Source organism: Mustela nivalis, assembly GCF_964662115.1.
Source record: "Mustela nivalis genome assembly, chromosome: 2".
In the NCBI taxonomy this organism is placed as follows: domain Eukaryota; kingdom Metazoa; phylum Chordata; class Mammalia; order Carnivora; family Mustelidae; genus Mustela; species Mustela nivalis.
In genome coordinates, this window is record NC_139021.1 from 72,513,270 (window position 1) to 72,540,513 (window position 27,244).

Below are 27,244 nucleotides of genomic sequence, written 5' to 3' on the forward strand. Positions count from 1 at the left end.
ACTCAGTCTACTGAGTATTTTGAATGAATGAATGAGTGAATGAATGAAAGAGCTATAAACTGCAAGACAAAAGAGAAGACGTGGTCATAAAAATACATGAAGATATAATCCACATGACAGTCTACATAAAATGTTATGTTAAAAATAAAACCCCAAAGAACATAAGACAAAATATTTTAAAAAAATATTATTCAGACCACATCGTGATTGCTGTTTTTCTGTGTAATGAAGAATGCCTCAGACTGCAATTAGCAAACTAGTCTTTCCACCAAATGGAGCAGAATTTAGCCTAACCTATTGCTGCAGTGAGTGAGAAAGGATGAGCGGAAAACACACAGGGCTTCCATCCTCTGATGGAAACTCAGGTCTGCGAAAAGTAACTTAGAGATTTTTAAAGAAATTTAAGTGCTAATGCTTTCAGTTTTATTACTCTGTAAAACATTATAATTGATTATTTAAAATTCATGAAAAATTCTATTACTTCCAACTTCCTGCTCTAGATTTGTAACTTTTCTCTGCAGCATTCTATTTTTTTAAATTTCACTGTGATTATCAAATACCATAATGTAGTCTCCTATTTAATAAAAATATGCTTGCTCCTGTTTTCTTTCTAAATCAAATTCTTCAATATACCATGCTCTCCCTTTGTCTGCCCTGTCCAGTATATTGATAGTTTTTCTGCAGAACAATGAGTAGGACTTCTGAGTTTGAAGACACTATTCACTTACTTCCCTAATAAACAAGATTAAAAGAAGCTGACTGATAAAAGAGGAATATATCACATTAACTTATAAGTCTGTTAACATGAAAAGCAAGAAAGCAGATCGGGCTTACTTTGGATATGGTCTTGTAGTCATGTCATTGTTATGGCCTCAGCAAAACTGATAAGGTTCTATTTAATCAGTGTTCCCCAACTTTTATTAAGTTGCTTGCTTTAATCTTTCTTTATATCCCTGGTCTTTAAAAATGTGGTCTCATTAAACACTACTATGGATATAGAATTAGATATAAAGTGTGAGGTAGATGATGCTTTATAAGGAGAGGAGGGAGGGACTGGTGCTGTTGGAGATAGAAAACTTAGAAGGTGATGGATTTTAATGAAGTTTTGAATGCTGGGAAACTGGTGAGGAGAACAAACAAAAGAAAGTGGTAGTGGGTGCTCTGGTGGGTGCTGAAAAATGAACAAAGGCATGCAGGTACAGAAGAGCTTGTTTGTGTTTGTGTGGGTACATGGTGTGGGGATGGAAGGAAGATTTGCAGGGAGAAAGGGCTGGAACTTCTATGCCTACATGTGTATTTCAGGAGAGGAGAGAGTAGGCAGGGAAGGTTACAAGAACAGACTGTTCAGAGAAGCTTAAGGGCTCTGGAGCCAAACTTTCCAAACTGTAATCCTGGTGCCACCACTTATAAATTGTATGCCTGGACAAGTTGACTAAACTCTGTTTCTTCATCTACAAATCAGGGATAATCATGGAAACTTCTTCATTTGGGTTACTATGCCTGGCTCATAATAAGCTCTATATAAATATTACTATAGAGAAATTGGTTGGCAGAGTCGGAAGGGTCAGATGATGAAATGTTTTGAAAGCTAATAGAATTTAGAGGTCATGTGAAAGACTACTTTTATTTAGTCAATTGAACATAATGTTATTTTTGGTGTTAACGAATATTGGCTTTTAACCGCAATCAGATGTGCTCAAGACTTAATTAAAATTATATTTAAATTTTATTTAATTTTCATGCTACACCAAACTTCTATCTATATTTCAAAAGATGATGGGGTGCCTGGGTGGCTCAGCTGGTCAAGGGTTGGACTCTTGATTTCGGCTCAGGTCATGATCTTGGGTTATCAAGACCCACATCAGGCTCAGTGGGGAGTCTGCTTGAGATTCTCACTCTCCTTCTCCTTTTGCCCCTCCCCCATTCCTGCCCCACCAATAAATAAATAGATCATTTTTTTAAAAATTAAAAATAAATAAAAGGATGATGATAAAGTACACCAACCAAGATGCTAAAACCCAGGTCAAAGTCTTTTATTGTTTGATATTATTTGACTCTTTGGAATCAAAGGGGGAATATTATCTAAAGAGAAAAGGCAGCCACCATGAGAGGCAATTAAGTGATAGACGGTGAGACTGTAGACTGAGGGGTAAAAATGGACTCAGGAGAAACAATCGTGCAAGAAAACCATATTTTAAAATTTAGAGAATCATAGGTAGTTCAGAAGAATTTGAATGTTTTAAAAATAGCAATGGTCAAATGCAAGTTAATACTGAGATTGAATTTATTTAAATAGGCTAAACATCAAGCAGCAATAAAGGAAACTTGTACATGGAAATACACTTAACATTTTGTGTAAAAATTGCCTGAGCCTGGTACCCCTTCCCCTTCCCCATCTCCCCCATGCTTGTGAATAACAGACTAAAAATATTACCTGTCCCTCTTTTCTTCCAAGGACATCTTTCTTTTAGAGTCTTATCTTTAGTTGTTGTTGTTGTTGCAGGCAGGTCAGAGTTATTGTATTGAATTTCCAGTTAAGTGAGAATGCCTACCTCCCAAGGCTGCATACCGCCTGCCCCCATCACTACCCGCTTTGGGTGGAAGCCCTAAATTCAGCAAAGGAGGAAGATGAATTGTCCTCTGGGAGAAAGGATGCAGGCCATTCCTTTTGAGAGGGTTAGGTTGTATCACAGAGCAGTCAGTTGTTCTAAAACTAAAAATTGCCCTCGAATTTGTTCCTATCCCAGTCTAGGTCATCTCCATAAACAGCATTTCTACTCATTCTCTGGCTCTGGTAAGAAACGTGACATTGATTTGTGACTTCTTTTTTCCACTTATCTTCACTCCAGTTCATTACTAAGTCCTGTCCATTCTGCTACCAAAATATACCTCAAATCTGTCCACTTTGCTCCATCTCCATGGCCATCACTCAGACACCACTGGTCTAATGTTTATACAAGTTAGAAAAAGGATTCCCTTCCCCTGGGCAGCTGTTGGACCTGGACTTCAGCCCTATTTGCCATCTTTGTGCAGGACATGAGCTCTAAAATCCTGCATGTTGGTTCTGGACCCCAGCCCACTTCATGATGCTCTGTTGTAATCACATTTACTTTCTGCCTACATCCACTCTTGTCCCTTTCCAATCCATTCTCCACACAACAGAGGGACTACTTTTAAATGCCCACTTTTACTTCACTCCCTACTTAAGCCTTCAATAGGTTTCTACTGCTATTGGAATGAAATAATCCTGAACCCTTACCATGGCCTATAAGGTTCTGTATGGTTTGGCGCCTAGTTCCCTCTTTTATCTTTACTGGCATGGTTTTGCCTTGATAATTTTCAGCCACACTGCCTTGCTTTGGTTCCTGAAACTTGCCAAACTTTCCCCTTACCCCAAAAGACTGCCTATCTTCTCTTGGCTAATTTTTACTCTTCCTTCAGGTTTCAGTTTAATCGTTACTTCTTTATGATAGCCAGCCCTGAATCCAAAATCTAAAGATCTCCTCATAGCACTCTATTTTGTAATCATACTTAACACATTTGTAATTATACATTCACTAGTGATTTACTTGTTTAATATTCTTTTTCTTTACCATATATGCTAAGCTCCACAGGATCATTCCATAAGGATCATTCCTGACTTAGGTCCAGTATCTTTCATTCATCCAAGTTTCTATTCAAGTTCATTCTAAAGATCTTCTCTATGCTAATGACTATACTAGATGCTAGGCATAGACAAGTGAATAGTCAGACGAGGTCCTTGCTCTTACGAGGGAAACATAATCAATCAATAAACAAATAAGCAGACAAGATGATTACAGATGTTGATATGTATTATGCAGGAGACTCTGGGCTCTTTAAGCTCTGAGATCTGTTGTATCAATGCCAAATGTTTTGTTTAGGACAAAGCTAGCTGCTAAACATAACTGAAGAATTTACTTTGCTCATGCAAAGTCTGAAACAAATATTCATGATGGGTGGATGGCTCTCTTCCAAGTGGTAATTCTGGGACTCAGGCTCCTTCTAATTTGTGCTCTGCCATCTTTAGCATGTAGCCACAGAAGGGAAACAGCATGGAAGATTGATTGTGGAATTATTATTATTATTTTAATGAGCTAAATCTAGATGGTTACACCTAATTGCAAGGGAGGCTGGGGAATATAATCTCTGTACTGAGGAAGAAGAGTAAATAGATTTGGTGATCAGCACTTCCAACATTACCTGGCACCCTGGCATAATGAAGAAACAAATATAAATTAGAAATACAGCTTGTTCTAAAAATTTTTTTTAAATCTTTGAGTGTACATGGAAATCAGAATTATGTCTGATCTAGTATATTGAATCTCCAATCCCCAGGGATCTAGAAAGTCTTTAAAATGAAATTAGTGAATTTATTTGTTCCTCAGAATTAAACACCACAGTTTTAAAAATTAATCTATGTTTTTACTTTAATTCGGGGTCATCTTCAAGGTTTCCATTTTTATTTCTCATGGCTTTTAGCCTGTCCCAAATCTTGGCACTTCATAGCCCCTCCATTCGTGGGTTTGGATGATTGTATTAGGACAAGTCCCTACTCAAGGCAATAGAACGGACCAGAAGTGAGAGAGACACTCTTAACAATTTGGGAATCAGTAGATTTGAACTTGTAGGCACGCACGTAAATCACTTATCAATTCTTCACATATATTTTATGGCATTCTTCATAATTGTATGCTCTAAATTAAACACGGTAGAAGTTTTAATTATTCTTTGATATCAAAGCAGACACATGGTCACATGTTTCTGGTAATCTGTATTTAAAGCTTTTCTATTCTTAAACTGGTTTTTATGTCCTCACTGCATCTTAGTATTAAAAGCACAGAAACACGGAGCTCTAATGGACCTCATCAATTCGAAATATTTACTTGTTAGCTTAACTTCAGGCTCAGTTCAGAAAGAATCTGAAATCTACAGTTTACCGATTTATCCTACAGAGATTAAAAAAAAAAAAAAATGAAACATGCCTGAATCCATGTCAAATTGGTTTTAGTTTACTCTTCCTAAGAGAGACTCCTCCTTGAGGTAGTCCGAGGGTACGGGCACGGTCCTGGATAGCAGTTTTGCACATCTAGTAAGGAAATTTATTTAGAGTCGAGCGTGGCAGGTAGAAACACTCTATGGCTGAGAATGGGCGATGCGGGTGTTTCCGTGACCCCTGGAACGGAAGGGACTGCACTTCCACTAATGGGACCTTCAGGAAGTCGGAGAAGTGCAAGCACCGTAGCTGGGAGTCCTTTACACCCCGTGGGAGTAAGGGTACCAGGGGTCCTCCGCCCCGCAGCGGAGCCGCCCGGAGGTGCCTGCCCGGCGCCGCAGGGCGCCCGCCACGCCCCACGCCGCCCTGCAGGCGAACGCAGGTGGCGACGAGGCCCCGCCGGGCCACCGTACCGCTGCGGATCGGGCCTCTCCTCCCGCGCCGCCCTCCGCCCCCAGCCTCCCGGCGCCGCGGCAGCTCTGGGCAGGCAGCGCCGCCGTCGCCACCGCCGCCGCCGCTTCCTCCTCTGCAGCCGTTCGGCCGCTGCGTGACGCGTCGTTTCCTCCCAACATGGCGGCCGGGGCAGGTCGGCGGTGATGGAGGCCAGTCCGCGGCCGCGGCGGGTGTTAATCCCCACAGTAGCCAGGGCAGCCGTATTCTCTCTGGGTTTCTGAGACGCCGCCGCCGCCGCCTTGTTCCTTGACTCCCGGCAGACGGCCGCCCGGGCTGGGCTCCCTCGCCGCCCCTGGGCCGGAGGGGCGAGTGAGGGGGGTGGCCGGGAAGCGACCCCAGGCCGGGAGAAGCGGCGGTCCGACGGGCGCGGCCCTCAAGGGGCGGCCTCTCAAGGGCTGGTGAAGATCTCTGCGCCCCTCGTCCGCACCGCGGCTGCTCCCACCTGCCTGTCCCTTCGTGATCCCGCCGCTGCCCTCCACGCCTCCTCTCCCCCACTTCCACCCCCTCTTCTTTCTCTCTTCTCTTCCTCCCCCTCCTCCTCCTCCCCTCCAGCCGCTGGGAGCCGCGGGTCGGACGAGCCGCCGCCTCCTTCTCTGCGTCCATGTATGAGGGGAAGAAGACGAAGAACATGTTCCTGACCCGGGCCCTGGAGAAGATTTTGGCCGACAAGGAAGTGAAGAAGGCGCATCACTCCCAGCTGCGCAAAGCGTGCGAGGTGGCGTTAGGTGAGCGGGGAGGAGGCCCCGGGTGGGGGGGGTGGGCGGCGCGGCAGCCTCCACGGGAGGTGGGGTCGTCTGGGGCTGCCTTAGGCCGGCGCCACTGACCTCAGGGAGCCCTCGCGAAGATCTTTGCTCCCCGGCTGGAGTTGACAGTAACTCGGCTGGATGTGGGGCAGCGGCAGGGTGGAGGAGGAAGGGCAGTTAGCGAGGCTTCGGGAACGCGGCAGGGCTTGGCATCGACTTGAGAGTATCGAGATTTTGTTGCGATGCGGACGGGCTAGCACCCTTTGTGATGAGCAGAAGATGAGCTGTTGTTTATTAGCTTGGAAATTGAGGTAGAGCTGATTCGTCAAGATTGGGCGTGGGAAGGGTTCCGTATCGTAATTTTGATAACTTTGTCTATTGGTGTGGTACTTTGGAAGACAGACCGAAGTTGTTCCCTGTTGACAGTCTTGAGAAGGGGTCTGGCAAGAGGTGTAGCCCATTCTGACATCTCTCCTCCTCCGCCACAGGAAAAACAGAGTGATGTTGTATGTGACTGGGCTGACCTGGAAGAACAAGACCAGAGGTTAAGGGGTGGGGGTGGCCATATAAAAGCCAGGAAGGGAAGGACCTTTAAATATGCTGGCTTTAGTGACAAGGAAGGGAGGGCTTGGAATGGGGAAAATGAAAAAGACAATGACACCCACCAGCCACATGTCTGGACAGTGGCAGCTGCTCTCAAGCTTGAATTCTGATTTATAGTTCAGACGGAGGAGATCTAGTGTATTGAATCCCATAGCAGTGTAAATCCAAACAATACCTATAGTGAGGACAAGCAGATAAAGAATTGTTAAAGGGGGAACACTGATCTATTGCATCCATTAAAGATGAAATCGTTTAGGGAAAGACTAGGACATTTAACACAAAGATTAATTTCTAATGCTTCTGTTTTTATTTTATAGCAGTGGAAATAGATTACATGAAATTGACAAGAAAATCAAGCTCGTTAAATGGGCTTTGGAAAAAGTGTTCTTGAAGGAGGAAAAATCTGGAAAACTTAAATGTGTGTTAAAGTAAAGAGTGAAGACAGGAAAGACCTTTTAATTATTAAAATAGAGTACTTTTTAAAAAAATTGGCACAAAAAGCTATACTGTTTTTCTTTTTAAGCTATTTTAAGGTGTGATGCTATGAAAAATATTACTGAAGAAATTTCATTAAAATTTTTTTGAATCTGTAGTATAGTGGGTTTAAGTTTAGTCCTTTGGCCCTTCATGAATCAGAAATTAATCTTTTTATCCTTGTAGCTAGTGAAATACTGTTCTGGGTATATGAGAAAACCTTGTATAGCGAAAAAAATAGAATTTATATAGGTCCCGAAAGGAGTAATTATTGAATTAAGGTGGTATGAGGGAAGAAATGCTTTTGAGTTTTTTAAAAGAATTATGTGTAGGTTTATAAATAACTTGCAGGTTAAAGGACTTAAGAGTTGCAAAGTAAAGTTTTAGTTTGAGACCACATTTTCCATGTTAATTTTATTTTTAGTACACTAAGTAATAAGTATTAGACCAATGAAATGGAGTGTATCTTGTATATGTATTTTTTTTTCTGCTCCAAAATGCCAATAAGTTGAGCGTGTTTTGATGGAGAGTTCTGTGGAAGGAGAACTGGGGATCCTGGGTTTAATTCCCAGTTCTGTTACATTGCAGTCAAGTCATTGGGCCTTAGTTTCCTTCCTTGTAAATCAGGATATTGAACTTAATTATTGTAAAGTTTCATTTCCTCTAATGTGCCATGACCGTGAACACAATTTGGTTAACTTGTGCACTGAGTATTCCTGCCCTTCTTGATTGGCATCTTTAGAGGGCTTAGGGCTTGGTCCTTGCGGTTTAGGAGCTACTTGGTAGTGTGTGTTAAGTGTACTGGGAATTGTCTTTTGCAGATTTTGCTGGTTTTACTTTTTTGCCTGCCTCTTGCATATAGTTAGCAGAAGCTTGTTATGAGAAATATGACTGCTCAGGCAAGGACTAGGCAACACAATACTTTTTTAAAGCTGTATAAGGCTTTTTCTCAAAATTTATAAAAGTTATATTTAGTCTCCTGCAAAATCTCATTGAGCTCAAGATAGTGGATCCCTGATGGATGAACTTTGTTTCTTTCCTTCTAGTCATTCACATACATTATCACAACTTGGTAGGGATAACCCCTTTCATTTTTACAGGAAATGCAGTGTTTTACAATAAGATGGTGTCTTCAGATATGTATTGTCCCTGGAAACTATTATAAGTCTTCTCTTTTTTCTCTTCATTATTGAGAATCCAGACCCACTTTGGTCTCTTGATAATCACTGTGGCCATCAAGCAGGAATGGTAAACTGGAAAGGACTGGTGTGGTCATCCCTGATCTAGATTAGGTTGTGAGTGGGTAGGAGTTGGATGGTGGAAGCATAGAAGTGAGTGCTATAATCCTTCTAAATATACTTTCTAAATAACCCTTCTAAATATACCTGCCTGCATTCTTCATCCTCCCCACCCCCAAATATTTATTGAGCACCTACCAAGGATCTGACTGGAGACAGAATCAACAGAAAAGTATATAGTATGTCAGACTTTCAATCCTTTAGTGTTTTAAAATCATTTTATTGCCATGTGAGGTGATTTCAGAGCACTGGTATTCAAAATTCCGTTACCTTTTAACAATGGCCAGTTATAGTTTTTCTGTAAATAATGCTGTTGAAATTACAGTTCATCACATATTCTTAAGAAAATGATATTTTTTTGGTTAAAGTAAAACTTTTAGCACATCTCATCAAGATCAGAAGAGATTTCACTTTATTAAAAACAAAATTCATCCTCAAAGATACCGCATAAAGGAAATTTTATTTTATTTTCACATAAAAAATAATGAAAACTTTAAAGGGTGTGCAGATTATTTAAAATTATCAAATTATCTTACATTTCAGACTTTATTTTGAAGTACAGAATGGTTTAAAAAAACAAACAAAAAACCTTCACATCTACATTGTTACAATCAGTGTGAAGCCCAGGGGCAGAAGAACAGCTCCAGGTTGCCCTCTCTTGGTTCCTGCCCCACTACAGCTTTCTGTGGCTAAGACAACTCTGCAGAGGCCTTCTAGGCTGCCCTAGCTTAGCGTGATCCATTCGTGCTCTCTAGAATCCTGAATTAAAAATAGTCTGGCCATCTGCTGGCAGATGAGACAACAGCTGAGCTATTTTTAGGTTCAAAGAATTTAGGATTGTTGCAGGATCTGACTTGAAGGTAGCATTGTTTGTCTTGGGGACGGTGCATTTGCGCCCTATTCCAGTTAGGCCTCTTAAGTTTCAGGAGTTTCTTTGATGTTAGGGCTATGACTAGTTCAACTTCGGCTGCTAACATCAGGTATGGACAAAGATATTCTGCAAATGTTAAGATGAACTAGTTCAAGTTTGGAAACTGGCACTGACACAGAATAGGAGTGAAAGGGTGACCACAAGAAGGTTTTAGAGGCAAGGGAGGCAGGCAGGGGCATTCATAAGGGTGGAATACCTTGAGATATGGGAGAATGGAGAAAAAGAGGACTTTTGAGGGAAGTAATTTTTGCATCAGACAGCATATGAATTTGTGTTGTTTATTGTATCCTAAAGTGATCCTACTGATTTAACTTATTCAAGAGTCTGTTACCTGTATTATAGTTACCCCCAGAAATGTAGTTATAACATTTTACAGAAATTTACAGAACTTCCTACTATACCTCCAGTCCCACCCTTATTTTGGTTAGCAGTGTTATAAAAAAAGAGATATTTGGGTGGAGGGGAATTACTTGAGTGCTATTGACCCCAATTTTATGCTACTTTTGGTAATACCAAATTTTGTTACTCTGCACCTTTTGTGGAAAAAAAAAGTGATTTATGCCCAAATAATATGCTGCAGTGAACATTTTAATTATAATTTAAATCCATTAGCAAATCTCCTTTTAAACCTTCCTCAATATCTAAGGTGAAAAGTGTTTTCAGTAAGTCGGACTGCTAGAATTTTTGAGGTAGCTAGGAAAAAAGAGTAGTGAAATGAAATGATTGATGAAAGATTCTGTTAAGTTTGAGTTGAAAAAGTAAGTTTGGGTCTCAGTGTATATTCTTTCCATTGTGAAGATTTAGAATGCACATTAACATAGTTGAGATTCTGGAAAGTCTTCTAAGAAAGATACCTGCTCTGTTCTGCTTATTGAAGTTTTTCTTAATTTATTTGACCCCTTTCAGAGTCTCTTAACACCTCTGTGATACATTGTTCCTTGGAATTTACTTTGGGGGACACTATTAAAGGGAAAGAAAGACCCTAATTACTGATAAGGTATAGATACAATATAGTAGATGTAGTAGCCCTACATAAACATGAGACCATTCTCCAGATTAGTGATTGTGTTTTGGGAAGGCAGTTCTGTTGGCAGTGAAGGAAGAAGAGTCAGAAATAAGGAGCAGTTGGGAGGAATGGTATCAGATCACAGGACTATTTGCTTACTAGCTCTTTGTTTCCCATCCCATCTAACGGCAAGCAACTGGTTGTCTCTCCTGGTAATATTTAACTTGTAGAGAGGAACGTCTGTTGGTAATTGTTTTTTCAAAGCAGAATAAAAATGTATTGTGAATGGGAAATAATTTGAGGAAATACTTCTCATAATATACCTTACAGAGTGAAGGAGGGGATATTTGAAAAGGGAAAATGGATGAAAAAATTATTGTCGCCATTCAAAGTTAGATATGTTTTCCATTCAGATACTAGTTGTGCTAGCGGTATGCCAGGTATTATTCCAGTGCTGGGCATATGGCACTGAACCAAACATGCTTTCATGGAACTTACTTTCTAGTTTATTGAGGCTAACAGTAAAAAACAAACTAACATGGATTGTCAGATTGTTATTTTCTGAAGCAGTAGTTCAGAAGGGTAAAGGGAGAATGGCCCAGGAGTGCAATTTTAGATAAGGTGGGCAGGAAAGGCCTTTCTCTGAAGTGACATTTCAGCAGAGAATTGACAGAACAGAGAGATTCAGCCTTTTAGGTACGTGGATGAAAGAGAGGTAACAGTAAGACAATGTGTGGTTGGTGCTTTTCCAGGTTGAAAGATTTAGGTGACTGAGGGGAGAGTAAGAGGGAGAGGGGATGGAAGAGGAGAGCAATTTTGGATTTTATCATATCTGTGATGGAAGCCATTGCAGAGTTTTGTATAAGAGAGTGGTATAGCAGATTTCCATGTTAAAGGGCTCACTGGTAGTGATTTAGATTAGGCAGGGGTGAGGGGGTGGGGGAGTGTATGAGAATTGTTTGCATTTGGAATATATTTTAAAGGAGTCCACTGAATTTGCTGATGGGTTGCTTGTATGACAACAGACTAGTTGCCAGAGCTACACATTGTTAGAGAGGGCATTCACCGTGATGAGAAGGAACACCAGGAGAGAGATAACCTTTGGGAAATAAGTTATTACAGTAAAACATTTTCATCCAACTCTTTATATATATTTTATAATTTTTTAATGATGGAATTTCCTGATTATGTAATAGGATACTTTCTACTGGGAAAAGGAATCAATTAAAATGATAGGATATTTCCAACTGAGACTATACAAAATAATTTTAAATTTGAGTTATTAGGGTTTTTTGGTGAGCTTTTTTTCCCTAAGAGAGCGAACTTTGATGTAGTTAATAAACAACTGGCCTAGTCCCTTTTTGGGATAGGATCTTTGCAGATTTAATTAGTTGAGGATCTCCAGATGAAATCATCTTGGATTCAGGGTGGGTCCCAAATCCTGTGACTGGTGTCCTTATAAGTGGAGGAAGGGACAGGAAGACCTATGAAGGAAGAAGGCTATGTGAAAATGGAGGTAGAAATTGGAGTTATGCTGTCATAAATAAGCCGAGGAACACCTGTAGTCACCAGAATCTAAGGAAGAGGCATGAAGGATGCTTTCCTGGAGCCTTCAGAGATAGCTCAGATATCTGGGCTCCAGAACTGTGAGAACAAATTTCTGTTATTTTATGCCATCAAGTTTGTGATAATGTGTGAACGCAGCCCTAGAAAACCAATAAAAGTTCCCTTTATCCTAACTTTTCAGACCCAGTTTGATTTGAGTTTCCATTTATAGAATATACCATGTATGTGTTGAAACAATCAAATGCAGTCTTTGGCTAATTTCTATCTCATAAATTTAGACAGTAGTTATTCTGAGGCTTTAGTGTGTGTGAGTCTCTTGAAAAGGTTCTTTTTAAAGGGTACTGGGACTAAGTATTTAAAAAGTTTATGTTCTTTTAGTATTTTTGTTTTGCTTATTAGACTTGATATAACTATGTACGTCTATATATAGCCTGTGTTACCTTCTCATCCAGGAAAGACTGTAAAAAACAATCTATAAAATATTTCATATCACAGTATTACCTCTGGTAGAATCTTTAGAAAAATTCATGTGCGACATTTAATATTTCTCACTCAACTTTGACTCACTTAATCAGCTGTTTAATAACTGTCTAGAAACTTGCTAAGGAATGAAATAATAAAAATATAAGCAGACAAAGAAGGTATCATGAAGGTCAAGTACTTTATTCAGAGGAGAATCCCATTGTCTTTACTCTGTTTACTTTTAATTATACATAAGTCCAATGAATTGGCAGTTTACTAAAACCATTTTCAAAAGTAAAACTGGGGAAAAAAATAACCCATGACACTGTTAGGTGAAGATCGCCATTGCTAATTTTATAAAAAGCAACTTTGTTGAGGTATAATTTACATAGTATAAAATCTGCCCATTAAAAAAAATTAATCTCTGTACTTAACATGGGGCTCAAACAGCCCCAAGATCAAGAGTTGCATGTTGTTCTGAGTCAGTCAGGCACCCCCAAACTGCCCATTTTAATTACCCCTATTTACAATAGTGCCTATTTACAGTTAATCCCTGGTACCTCCCACAGCTCTAGGTGTCCACTGATCTGCTTTCTGTGTCTAGATTAGCCTTTTCTGTATATTTCTTGTAAGTATTCATCATACAGATAGAGTCTTTTGTGTCTGGCTTCTTCCACTGAGCATATTTTTGAGGTTCATTCATGTTGTAGCACGTATCAGTATTTTATTTCTTTTTATTAATGAATAGTATTCCAGAGTGTGGATGTACCACATTTTGCTTATTCACCAACGTTTGGGTTGAATGAATAATGCTGCTGTGAATATTTGTGTGTAATATTTATATAGTTCTACCTAGATGTAGAATTGCTGTGTCATATGATAAATCTATGTTTAACTTTTTAAGAAACGAAGTTGTTTTCCAAGTAGCTACATCCTTTTATATCTCCATCAGCAACATAGGAGGGTTTCTCATATGTCCTTGCCAGCCAAAGATTATTACTGTCTTTTTTATTTTAGCCATCTTAGTTGATATGACGTGTTATTTCTTTGAGACACTATTAACTTTTTGAGGTATTTTTTCCATACTTTATTCTGACAACACAATACACACAGACGTAGTCTTCAGAAATTGAGCTAGTTAATTTATAAGGCAGTAGTAAGAAGGAAAAAGAAATAGCTGACATTTATTGTTTACTGTATGCCAAGTTCTGTGCCAATTATTTTATTGTCTTAATCTCAGTTTGTCCTCTAGACAACCCTGTATGTTTTGTGCTGTTATTATCTGCCATTTGCAAATGAAGAAACTGAGGTTTAGAGCTTATGTTTGGTAGAGTTAAAATATGAGCGAGTCTTTGGGGCCTAATGTGGCAGACCTGACCTGCGCCCTTATCCACAAATCTTTGTTTATAATTAACAAATTACAAAAAGGGAAAGAAGGGCCTCCATGGAAAAAGAGTTACTGTTAAGAAAGAGAAAGGGCAAAATACAGAACAAAGAAACAGCTGTCTAATAGCAGTATAGAAAAATACTGCTCTCTACATTTCAGTGATTCTCGGGTATTTATGTACTATATGTTAATAATTGCATCTCTTAATCTGTTATACAAAAAAAATATTTTGTGGTCTGCTTAAGTCAGCCAGATTCATGTGTGTTTCTGTGTATGTAAGATTTTTAACAAAATTTTAAAGTAAGATTTTAATAATCTAAGCCATTTGGAAAATACAGCTGTCCCATGCCATTCCCAGGGATTCTGGTGATCTTATGGTACCTGAGTTCCTGGTCTTTTAAAAATATTCTAATTTTTTATCTTAGTATTTTATAATATTTTTAAATTATTTTAAGAATTGAAACAAAAACAAACTCTTACTAGAAGTGTTATCTTATAGGAAGTAAGACTCTGTTACCTAAAAATAATTGTTTATGTTTATGGAGTTATGCTGCCATAAATAAGCCAAGGATCTCCTGTAGTCACCAGAATCTAGGAAGAGGTAAGAAGGATTCTTTCCTGGAGCCTTTAGAGATAGTTCAGATATCTGGGCTCCAGAACTGTGAGAACAAGTTTCTGTTATTTTAAGCTATTAAGTTTGTGATAATGTGTGAACGCAGCCCTAGAAAACTAATAAAAGTTCCCTTTATCCTAACTTTTCAGACCCAGTTTGATTTGAGTTTCCATTTATAGAGTATATCACGTATGTGTTCAAACAGTCATGAGTCTCCATAAATTCAGTGGCTTTCGTAAGTATATAATTATTGTGGGGTGCCTGGTGGCTCATTTGTTTAAGTGTCCAAATTCTTGATTTTGGCTCCCGTCATGATCTCAGGGTTGTGAGACCCAGCCCTCTGTGCGGCTCTGCGCTCAGCAGGAGTCTGCTTGACATTCTTCCCTCCCCACCCCTCCCTTGACTCAGGCATGCACATCCTTTCTCTCTAAAGTAAGTAAATAAAATTGAAATAAATACAATTATTGTGTAATTGTCATAACTCTCAATTGTATAGACTCTGATCATTATTTCATATGCATTTTCTGTATATATATTTTGTCTTCCTACCAAGCATTTTATTTTAATAATGTGGTTTTTTTTTCTTTTAAGTTTTATTTATTTATTTGAGAGAGAGAGGGACAGAGATAGGGTGGGGAGGAGAGAGAGAAGCAGGCTCCCCGCTGAGCAGGGAGCCTGATACTGGGCTGCATCCCAGGACCCTGAGATGATAACCTGAGCTGAAGGCTGACACTTAACCACCTAGGTGCTCCTGTTCCTGTTGAAGGCTGACACTTAACCACCTAGGTGCTTCTGTTCCTATTGCAAAGTGTTGTTTGAGTTTGGGGACATTTCCATTTAAATTCTGCTGCACAGAGTTTTCTTAATATATTTTCTTATTAATTTCTGCAAAATTCATTGAATATTATGTATACAGAATTATGTATGGTAAACACTAAGATTGAATTCGCTGGTAGAGTGTGGTCATTTATGGCTCTTGTTCCTTAGGTATGACATGTCATAAATGTACTCTACCTATGCTGGGTGCAAGTATACAGCCATCTGCTGAGGAAGACAAGAGTTTTCATTCTCTTTAGAGTTATTGGTTTGGACTTACTTTTATATAACCATTCCTTTTCATCTTTTATTTGCAATTTTTTTTCTGTTCTAAAAGAAGAAAACAAAGACCTGAAACTCCCCTTTATAATCAGAATGTGTATATTTTTGTTTTTTATAGATTTTGAGTTTTTTGGTGCTTATTTTCTTGAATTTATTAGGGTATAATAGCAAGTATTTAACAGGTTCATTTTCTCCCATTGAATTGACAGGTAAAAAACAGTTATGAAGTTAAAAAGTATTTTATTCTTAAATTATTGATTATTAATTTTTATTAACATAGTGCCTCACATGATATCTGACAGGATTAATTAGTCCTCATGTCTTATTTTTTATAATGTTGCTCCCCCCCAAACTAGTATTTTATTTTTTGTACTTTAATATTTACTTTTAGTGTCTTATTAATATAATGCTTAGCTTGTCTTACCATTTGTTTTTATATATAAGATTAAAAGTGTTATAGCTGGAAAGAAGTTGATGATTTCACCTATTTTGTTGGGCTCTCATGCCTATTCCCTAAATTTTAATTCTTACATAGTGATTTGAGAATGTGTTTAATGTGTTGACAAACCAAAGCTTATGTGTAATTTCTAATGTGCTTGTTGTATCTTTAGAAATAAAAATGGAACCACTTGAATCTTCTAATAGTGAATAGAAATAAAGTGTTAAAAAAAAGTGTGGTATGTTTGATACCAGTTAATAATTAAATTAACAATTAAGCCTTAATAATTGAGCTATTAAAATTTATATCAGTGTCCAAAATAGGGATTTTATTATGATTAGAGAACTGTTTTACTACAAGATACATGGACAGAAATTAATCTTAATCAGAATGTATTTGTTATAAATGCAGTGATGAATCTCTGTGTTTGTATCTATGAAGTGAAATTACTTTATTCTCTTTGTTCTCATCCCAACCGCATTTCTGAGGCTATTGAAGAAGACTCTTCAATGGCAAATTAAGAGGAAATGTACCTTTTTTGGTTAATATGTAGCACACACACTTCTTTCTCTTAAAAAGTCAACGAATATGCCAAAGTATGGTATCTTAAACTTCTATATGTGATTATATATTCATTGAGTTATATTCCTTTTGAAATAGTTAAATATTTTTTCAGTTTATAATTTTCTTTCACATTTCAAAAAGCACACTTGATTAAATGATTAATATGCCAAAATCTAATTTACCTGTAAAAAAGTTAGGCATACGAATTATCATCATTGTAATTATTTTAGTTTGGTTGGTTTTTCTTGGTTTGAAAGAAAAATGTCTTTGGGAAAGATTAGTCTTTCTGTTTCATTGCTAAACTAAAATCTTATTTATGAGAATTTACTGAGCAGTTTTAAATCTTAAATTGAATATCCTTTGAATTTTTTTTAACACCACCTCCTAAATGGTTTCTCCCAACTTGGTCTCATTGAATACCACTTACAAAAAATATAAACAAGTAAGTGGCTCTGAGGACTCATCAGTCAGATACCATGTTATGCACTGTGCTAATTTGAATTGAGAATGACTGAAGGAACAAGATGTGATAAAATGCTTTTGAAAATGCTCATTAAAGCTTTCTACCTTTAACATTTATTGAAGTTATGTGATCTTTGACTAATAGCAAATAAGGAGCTTTGATTGCCACTCATGCATGCCTAATGCTATTCTGTGTAATTAAGACCTCTCATTAGTTTGCTTGACTAAAATATCTTAATGTAAAGTTTTTGTTGATTCATTAAATTAATGTCCCCAAATATTTTGTCAAGGATAGTCACTGTTAATAATTTGGCTTTCTAGGAGATGTGTAAGAAAATAAAAATATCTTTGAGTTTGGAAAGTAAATGTCAAGAATGTTTGCTTTTCCTCAGGTTTTCATGTTTATTCTTTATTTTTTATTTTATTTATTTATTTTTAAAGATTTATTTATTTATTTATTTGACACAGAGAGGGAGATCACAATTAGGCAGAGAGGCAGGCAGAGAGAGACAGGAAGCAGGCTCCCTTCTGAGCAGAGAGCCCGGTGCGGGGCTTGATCCCAGGACCCTGAGATCATGACCTGAGTCGAAGGCAGAGGCCCAACCCACCCAGCCACCCAGGCGCCACCCCTAATGTTTATTTTTTAAACTTCTGTCCTGAAATTTTCACTTAAAAATTTATCACAGTATTTCAGTTCCTTTTTTTGGAACCACTCCTTTTATGTTCATCTCCTACCTGATCCTCCTTATCTCTTCCTTTTCCTTTTCAAACCTCAGAATCATGTGAGCATTGATACATTAATACATTCTTGATTCCTAAAAGCATATTTTAGAGAAATTGAGGCAATTTAAAAATCATCAGAAAGTAACCGTGTACCTGGTTAATATCTCTTGATGTGACCTCCCAAATGACCACTAAATTGTGGAAATGGAAGGAAATTCACTCCATTGTAGAAAACCAGATTAATGGCAATCTGTTTCTAGGTCTGGAAGGAATGAAAAGAAGCTAAAAGGATGAGTGATAACCTAAGTATCTAACAAAGATGTCTAACGTAGGGATAATTCTTTTTTCCTAAATGAAAGAAGATTAATTTGAAATTGCAACAAAGTAATAATCAGAGACATTTTGAAATGGCTGCACTAAAAAAAAAACCCGTTACATCGTAATGGCCATATTCTAGGAAGAAAAAAACGCTCAAAAGACATTCTTACAAGTTTCAATCTGTGGATATTCTTTAAAATTAAGGATAAAAACTATATCCCATAAATATCTAGGCAGAGAAAATAAGCTTTCAAAGAAGGAATTGTAATTTTAGTTAAAGATTGCAAAGAAGAGTTTTACCCTAGCTAAACCTAAGTAGTACAAATTTGCTGAAAATGATAGAACAGCAACAGCAACTCTGGTAATAAAGTGAAATATACTGTTTCACGTCTTTTTTTTTTTTTTTTTTTTTAATCTGTGCCTTATACGGCTTCTCTGTCTTGTTTTTCATTGTTCCTTTCTTTCTTCTCTTTCCCTGTCTCCTTCATTTATCCACTCCTTTCTCTCATCCCTTTTATTTCAAATAATATTTTTCTTCCCCTCAAATAACATCTAAAAATTGTTAGAAAATAATCAGACATGTTGTGAAGATGTCTGTACAAATTCATCTATGCTTGTGCTCTTTATGACAACTAAAAGTTGAAAGTAAGGTTGTCAACAGTATGGAGTGGGTTAAATAAATAATGGTGTTTGGAATACTACAAAGCACTGAATAGTGAGTGACATGTTGGAAATATATTCATTGATATAGGAAGATAAATGAGTGGAAATATAGGAAAGTTACATAATCTGTTATGTAATTATGTATTAGTGTTTATCTTTGAACAAGTGTATATAGGTATACATAGAGGTGTTCCAAGTATAAGGAAATTTTGACACATATATTGAGAGGCCTGTTCCATTGTCTTGTTTTTCAGTAGAACTACAATATATCTATAACGTTGTTAGAGAAGTATATGTTATTAAAGAATCTATAGCTCTGAAGAACTTCTTTTTATTTATTTATTTATTAAAGATTTTGTTTATTTATTTGACGGAGCGAGATCACAAGTAGGCAGTGTGGCAGGCAGAGAGAGAGGTGGAAGCAGGCTCCCTGCTGAGCAGAGAGCCTGATGTGGGGCTCGATCCCAGGACCCCAAGATCATGACCTGAGGAGAAGGCAGAGGCTTAAACCACTGAGCCACCCAGGTGCCCCAGAACTTCTATATATTAATTTTATATATTATTTGTTTTCCTGTCCAGGCTTGTGGTATTTAAATGTAGAGAAAGGAGGGAAAAAAACAAAAACAAAAATAAGTAGTCGTCTTCATATTGATGTAAAAAATAAAACTGAAAAAGGAGATGGAGGATATCAAAGCTAGCTGATTGAATGGTAGTCACATTTATTTAACCATCATGTCAGCCTGGTACTAAACACAGGGACAGTTCAAATGTGTCTTTGGTCTTGCTTAGACACACCTAATTATCAAATAAAAATTGATCGTATTCTAGGCTTTATCAGTTATTAGCTTATGACACTAAGAAAGAAATTTTTTCAGGTAATACCATTTTGCTCTTTCTCATTTTGATTATTCAAAATGGTTAGAGAATAACTGGTCTGAAACAGACTTTTCACTAGGAGCTACTTAAAATTTCTGTCTCTGGTTATCTACCTAAGTATCATCTGAGAATTAAAAAGTCTTAGAAAACTTCATTGGTTGCTGTATCTTTGAAAACACAAAGGAGGAATCCTTAGTTTTCATCTCAGATAAATCTTAAGATTTATTAATTACTATTTATAAGAAGAAAAGTTTGCAGGTTTTAGAAGATCTCTCCATGTATGTATCCATTGTACTTTTTCAACCCATTTAGTAAAGGTATGAAAATTGATTGAAGAATAGAGTTTTCTTGATGTTTATTAAAAAGCCCATTAGTGTTAACTGGTTTCTACTTAGTATTGCAAATTCTTGGGTCTGCATCTTTTCTGGAGTTGGATACCAAGTTCTTTTCAATTACAGCTGACCTTTGAACAAGGTGGGAATTGGGAACACTGATAACCCTGCACAGTCAGCTCCCCAAAACTTTACTAACAGCTTACTGTATGCTGGAAGCCTTACCGGTAACATGAACAGTTGACTAACATGTATTTTGTGTGTTAAAAGTATCATACCGTTTTTTAATAATAAAGTAAGCTAGGGAAAAAAAAGTCGAGAAATTCAAAAGATAAAATACATTGAATTACCATACTTAACGTTTTCTAGAAAAAAAAAATTCTGCCTGTAAGAGGTCCAGTGCCATGGAGGTGGGTCTGGCCCAGAGTTGGCAATGTACCAGAGGCTGGGTAGACTTGGCTCAGAACAGGCAGATGATGGGCTAGCTTTAGGCAGCAACACTCACCTGAAGGCACAGCACAGTCCAGTCTGTCGGGAGGTCCATCACTGGTCTGTGGCCATTGGTGGCTGCCAGCCATGTGGGAGTGTGCCCACAGAGAGCTTGGGGGATGGGGTGGGATTGGCCTGTGTGGGAGGGGCCCCAAAGGCTTCACCTATTCTGTCCTGCAGTCCTGCTAGGCTACTGGGAGGAGAAGGGCTCCCAGAGCAGCGCCCACCCTGCCCTCTAGGTGTGTTTTTCTGCTTCAGCATGGCCTTTTGCCTGCCAGCCGCGGGTGCTTGACCTAGCGCATCGTTCAGGGCAGCTCACAATTCTGCCTGGTCCTGGGCCATGGGGGAAGAGGGCGTTGCTCATGGTCTGAGCAGGCCTCCCTTAAGTACTTAGAGGAGAGAAGGCATGGCTCGTGTGCCAGCTGTCTTCCATTCAGTCCTGTAGAGACTGGGGTGGGCAGTTGTAAATAAATGCCCTGTGGCTTTTGCTGTCAGTTCTCAACAAAGCAGAATAAAACCAGTAGAAGTGGGCCTAGACAATTTAAACCCCCATTGTTCAAGAATCAACTATACATAAACTCTCTCATTTATTAAGTATTTTCCTATATATTCCCGTTGAGTCACAAAATAATACTGTGAGTTGTAGATGTTGTTATTCTCTTATATTGATAAATACTAGCCTGAAATCAGTGGGCCAAAAATTTGTTTTCATTCTATTGTAATGCAGTTACAACTTGGTTGGTCTTGAGTTGATAATGTCTGTATTCTTTCCGTTTTTAACCCACTCAAAAATCTCTCATATTATACCAATTCAATATTTATTTGCATTTACAATTAACTTTTTAAAAGTGCAGATAGTGTTTAGAAATATTAAACATACAAGTTATTCATTTGTTGGTGGTATCCTTGGATTTCTGGAGAATGCTTTCTTGGCTTCATCATCAACCTGAGTTTTGCCTATTGAGAGAATGAGATATTGGACTGCAAAGGAAGAGAAAATGGATTAATTTTAGAACATGGGACATTACAGAACTGGGACAGCCCTGAAACAAGCTCCTTTACATAACCTAAGGCTAGCATGAGGTTGTGGGTAACAGAATAGATAGAAAGGTGCTGAATGGTGAATTGAGAAAGTGTTAAAAACACACTTTACTTTGCTACACATAAGAGCATTGTATACTATTTAAAATATGTCAGCACTATTTTTTTTTTGAAGATTTTGATTTATTTATTTGACAGAAATTACAAGTAGGCAGAGAGGCAGGCAGAGAGAGAGAGAGAAGAGGAAGCAGGCTCCCTGTTGAGCAGAGAGCCCGATACGGGGCTCAATCCCAGGACCCTGAGATCATGACCTGAGCTGAAGGCAGAGGCTTAACCCACTGAGCCACCCAGGTGCCCCATGTCAGCACTTTTTAAAATTTGTTGGTGAGAGCTCATTTTATGTGTTTGGGGGATAATGCTAATTATTAGCTATTTTCTGTTAAAAAGATAAATTAGTGGATTTTGCCTCCATGTGGCTGTTTGGGACTATCAAATGTTTTATGTGTTAAATTTTGTCATTTGTGAACTGTTGATTTTACCACATGGTTAAAAGCCAGGGTTATTAGTCTGCATTAATAAACATTTATTGAATGCCTTCTATGTGTCTTATAATTTTATTAGATTCTGTGATTGCTAGAGATCATGTATGACCCTTGCCTTCAAGCAGTTTTTAGTGTTCTTGGGGGAAATAGATTGTAAAATGTGCTATCATAGAATTACACATAAATTGATGGAAACCCATTAATGCTTAATGCTAATGTAGACATACATAAAATTGATGGAAACCCAAAGGAAGGACTGACCAGTTCTTTCCAAGAGTAGTGGTTGTGTGAGAGCATGAATCAGGTATAGCTTTATTGTGGAATCTACCTTAGACCTCAGGCTTGCAATCACTAGATGACTGTAATATGGAAGAACATTACAGATAGAATGAGTTGCTTGAGCATAGATGTATGAGTTAGTACGGCTCTCCCTTTTGGGAAGTGCAGGAAGTTCAATGTGGCTATAGGGTGTAGTTTGATAGAGTGAATAAGGAGAGAGGAGTTTGGGGAAGACAGCAGGGGACAGAAGAAGATCTTACAGATCTTAGACTGTTTCTTATATAGACGGTAGAGTGCCAAGCAAAGGAGTGAAGTGTGGGTGTTGCAGTTCAGAAAGATTATTGGCATTATGAAAAATAAATTGTTAGGGTTTGGAACTGGAGGCAATAAGACCATTATATATATATAAAATGTATATATATGTATATATATATTTAATTTTATTTAAATTCAATTAACATATAGTGCATTATTAGTTTCAGAGCTGGGGTTTGTGATTCATTGGTTGCATATAACACCCAGTGCTCATTACATCGTGCTCCCTCCTTAATGCCAGTTACCTCCTTAATCACCCAGTTACCCCATCCCCCACCTATGTTCCCTCTAGCAACCCTGTTTGTTTCCATATATTTAAGAGTTTCTTATAGTTTGTTTTCCTCTCTGTTTTCATCTTACTTTATTTTTCTCTCACTTCCCCTATGATCATGTTTTTTTTCCTTAAATTCCACATATGAATGAAATCATATGGTATTTGTCTTTTTCTGATTGACCTATTTCGCTTAGCATAATATCCTCTCATTCCATTCATGTCTTTGCAAATAGTAAGGATTTCATTTTTTGATGGCTGAGCAATATTCCATTGTATCCATTCATCTGTTGAGGGACATCTAGGCTTTTTCCATAGTTTGGCTGTTGTGGACATTGCTACTATAAACATTGGGGTGAAGGTGCCCCTTTGGATCACTGTGTTTGTATCCTTTGGGTAAATAGTAGTGCAGTTGCTGGCTCATAGGGTAGTTCTATTTTAACCTTTTTGAGGAACCTTGATACCGTTTTCTGGAGTGGCTGCACAAGCTGTGTGCCAGCAGCATGAGAGGGTTCCCCTTTCTCTACATCCTCCCGAAATTTTTTTTTCTAACTTGTTAATTTTAGGCATTCTGACCAGTGTAAGGTGTTACCTCATTGTGGTTTTGATTTGTGTTTTCCTGATGCTGAGTGATGTTGAGCATTTTTTCATGTGTTACTTGCCGTTTGTATGTTGTCTTTTGAGAAATGTCTGTTCATGTCTTCTGCCCATTTAGAAGACCATTATACTAATAACTGTTGGTATAACCCGGATTTGAAGAAGCAGGGACATGAACTTGTGGCATATATGGAGAGCTTAGATCTCAGTAAATCAGTAGGACTTCATAACTGAGTGTGAGAAATGAGGAAAAGGAAGGCATTTAGGATGATTGAGGTTTCTAATGTGATTTTGGGCACAAAAAGCTAGCAAGCTAGCTCTAGATAGAAGTTTAGGTATTATCAGCATATAGTTAGCCATTGATGTCCTTTGGAGAAAAGGAGATGTATATTAAAATACCCAGTAAATTTGTTCTCATTAATTTCTTTCTTCAAGAAGCATTTGTTAAAGACCTGTTTGCTCCAGATTTTATGCTAAGCCTGAGTAATATAAAGATCTAAAGTATGACCCTTTCTGTTTAAGGAGCAAATTGAGGGAGATGAACACATGAAATAATTTCAGCATAATAAGGTAGATATTGATAATGAAAACCAGAAATGCTTTGGAGATAGAGAAGAAGTGTAATTCTGTTAGCCTGGAAGTTCAGAGGAAGACTTCTTAGAGATGACAGCTGTTTATTCTAGAAGGATGAATATGTGTTAGGAAAAAATGGGTGGGTAAAAACTGTTCTTGGGAAAGAGGAGTATCATTAGTTAAGGCATGAGTAGCTGAGAAAACACAAAGTTTGGGAGAGAGTTACCCAGAAAATTGGCATTTTAAGAGTCTTAAATGTGAGGCAGGAACTGTAGGAGATGAGGTTTGTGAGCAGTATTATAGGTGATGGTGAGCATTGACAGAAAACTGAAGATTTTTAGTTGGGAGTGCCATAAAACATGTAGCTGAACCAGTCTTAAAAGGTACCTGCCAGGCAGATTCGTGGTGGGGGTAGAATTCCAGGCAAAGAGTGTATTTTGAGCAGAAAGCCTGGAGGCGTGAAATAGCAGGTCACTTCCAGGGATTTAGAGTGTTCTTTCAATATTGCAGTGTGGAATACAAGGGCATGCAGAGAGATGGAAGTTGTTGATGGGGTCAGATCTTGGAGGGTCCTGTGCTGAAGAGCTTGAAATTTATCATGCCAAAGGTCACTCTGGCACTAATGTAGTAAGACTCAAAAGAGAGATGAGGAATCAGTAGGTCTTGTGAGAGATAAGAGCCTGACATGAAGATGTAACAGAGGAATGGAGAAATCAGATTCAAGGAATTACAGCTGTTCTCATTCTTGGCTGTACACCAGGAGCACCTGTGAAGTGTCTTAAAAATGCAATCAGCTACATCACAATACTGGAGATCCTGTTTCACTAAGTCTGGGCATGGGCTTGAGCATCTTATTTTGCTTTTTAATTTTGTGTTTTACATTAGTATAAGTAAAACTGGGTTTCTTTCGTGTGTTTGTGTACAGTTGCATGAATTTTAACACGTGAAGATTTATGTAAGCTCTACCATAATTTAGATACCAAATAGTTCTAGCACCCTCCCAAAATTCTCTTGCTACTTCCTTGCAGTCAAAAACTTCTACCCATTTCTAATCCCTGACAATCACTGCTCTGTTCTGTGTCACTACAATTTTGTCTTTTTGAGAAAGTCACATGTATCGAATCATATAGTACATAAGCTTTTAGTTTGGCTTTTTTCATTCAGCAAGTTGCTGCATGTATTAATAGTCTGTTCCTTTTTATTGCTGAGTGATAGTACATTGTATGCATATACTCCAGGTTATCTTTCACCCATCGATAAAGGGTATTTGAGTTGTTTCCAGTTTTTGTTAGTATGTCTAGAGCTGCTATAAAACATTCATGTATAGATTTTTATTTGAACATAAGTTTTCATTTCTCTAGGGTATAGGTACCCAGGAGTGGGGCTGCTGGGTCATGTGGTAAGTATATGTTTAACTTTATAAAGAAGCTTCCGAAGTGTTTTCCAGAGTGGCTATACCATTCCACATTTTCATCATCACTGTTGGAGAGAGCTCCAGTTGCTCCATATCTTCACTAGCTCTTGTTGGTATCTATACTTTAACTATTTTTAAACTATTTTAATAGGCGTGTCATAGTATATCGTTATGGTTCTCATTTCATTTTCTTAATGGTTCCTGATACTGAACATCTTTTCATGTATTGGCCATGTTACATCCTTTTGGTGAAGTGTCTTAACTCTTGCTCATATTTTAATTTGGTTATTTTTTTTCTTACTTTTGAGTTTAAAATATATGTGTGTGTGTATATATATATATACACACACATATATATTTCATTTATTTAAAAATACATATTTGTGCACATATACAAGTCCATTGTCAGATATGTTACTTGCAAATAACTTCTCTTCTTTTTTTTTTAAGATTTTATTTATCTATTTGACAGACAGAGATCACAGGTAGGCAGAGAGGTCGGTAGAAAGAGAGAGAGGAGGAAGCAGGCTCTCCGCGGAGCGGACAGCCCGATGCGGGGCTCGATCCCAGGACCCTGGGATCATGACCTGAGCCGAAGGCAGAGGCTTTAACCCACTGAGCCACCCAGGCGCCCCGCAAATAACTTCTCTAGCCTACCTTTTCGTTTTCTAAATGACAAAATTTCATTCTTTTTTATGGATCAGTAATATTCCGTTGTATTGATGTGCATCATCTTATGCATTCATCTGTCTGTGGACATTTGGGTTGCTTCCATAATTTGGCTCTTGTAAATGATGTTGCAATAATCATAGGGGTGCATATGTCTTTTCCAGTTAGTGTTTTTGTATTCTTTGGGTAAATACCAATTAGTGGAGTTACTGAGTAATGGATCATATAATTCTATTTTTAATTTTTGAGAGACTTCCGTATTATATTCTGCAGGGGCTGCACCAGTTTGCATTCCTACCAGCAGTGCACAAGGGTTCCTTTTTCTCCACATTCTTATCAACACTTGTTGTTTCTTTTGTTTTTGATTGTAGCCATTTTGATAGGTATAAGGGGATATCTCATTGTGGTTTTGATGTGCATTTCCCTAATGGTCTGTGATGTTGAGCATGTTTCTGTGTATCTGTTGACCATCTGTTTTCTTTGGTAAAATGTCCGTTCATGACTTCTGCCCATTTAAATGGATCATTTGGTTTTTTGGTGTGTTGAGCTGTATAATTTCCTTATATTTTTTGGATTCTAAGCCTTTATTGGATATGTCATTTGCAAATATCTTCTCCCATTCCATAGGTTGTCTTTGTTTTATTGTTTCCTCTGCTGTGGAGAAAATTCTTACTTTGATGTATCCCAATAGTTTATTTTTACTTTTGTTTTTCTTGCTTTAGGAGGCATCTAGAAAAATATTGCTATAACCATCATCAGCAAAATTACTGCCTGTGTTTTTTTCAAGGATTTTTATGGTTTCAGGTCTCACAGGTCTTTACTCCATTTTGGGTTTGTTTTTGTGTATGGGGAAGGAAGGTGGTCTAGTTTCATTCTTTTGCATGTAGCTATCCAGTTTTCCTAACTCTGTTTTTGAAGAGACTTTTTGCCATTGGCTATTCTTGCTTCTTTTGTCGAACATTAATTGGCCATATAATCATGGGTTTATTTGAGTTCTGGTCTGTTCCTTGATCTATGTGTCTGTGTGGC

The 27,244-nt window shown here is 37.9% G+C and overlaps 2 protein-coding genes across 3 annotated transcripts in view; one reads left to right on the forward strand and one right to left on the reverse strand.

Annotated features, from left to right (window-relative positions):
- LOC309858851 (uncharacterized protein) overlaps positions 1-7,123 on the reverse strand; it is a 132,358-nt gene extending 125,235 nt beyond the window's left edge. Inside the window, exon 1 of the mRNA XM_082719168.1 lies at positions 6,292-7,123. Coding sequence (XP_082575294.1) covers positions 6,292-6,671 — 380 coding nt within the window. The 5' untranslated portion in view covers positions 6,672-7,123. The remainder of the gene's footprint in view (positions 1-6,291) is intronic.
- Positions 5,366-27,244, forward strand: part of ARFGEF1 (ARF guanine nucleotide exchange factor 1) — a 151,243-nt gene continuing 129,364 nt past the window's right edge. The window contains exons 1-2 of one of the 2 annotated variants that reach the window (XM_082719103.1): positions 5,572-6,192; positions 25,494-25,531. Coding sequence is in view for 1 of the 2 variants with exons in the window: in XM_082719102.1 (XP_082575228.1) it covers positions 6,069-6,192 (124 nt within the window). In the remaining variant the exon portion in view is untranslated. Of the gene's footprint in view, positions 6,193-25,493; positions 25,532-27,244 lie in introns of both variants that reach the window. The other variant, XM_082719102.1, reaches the window with a different exon arrangement.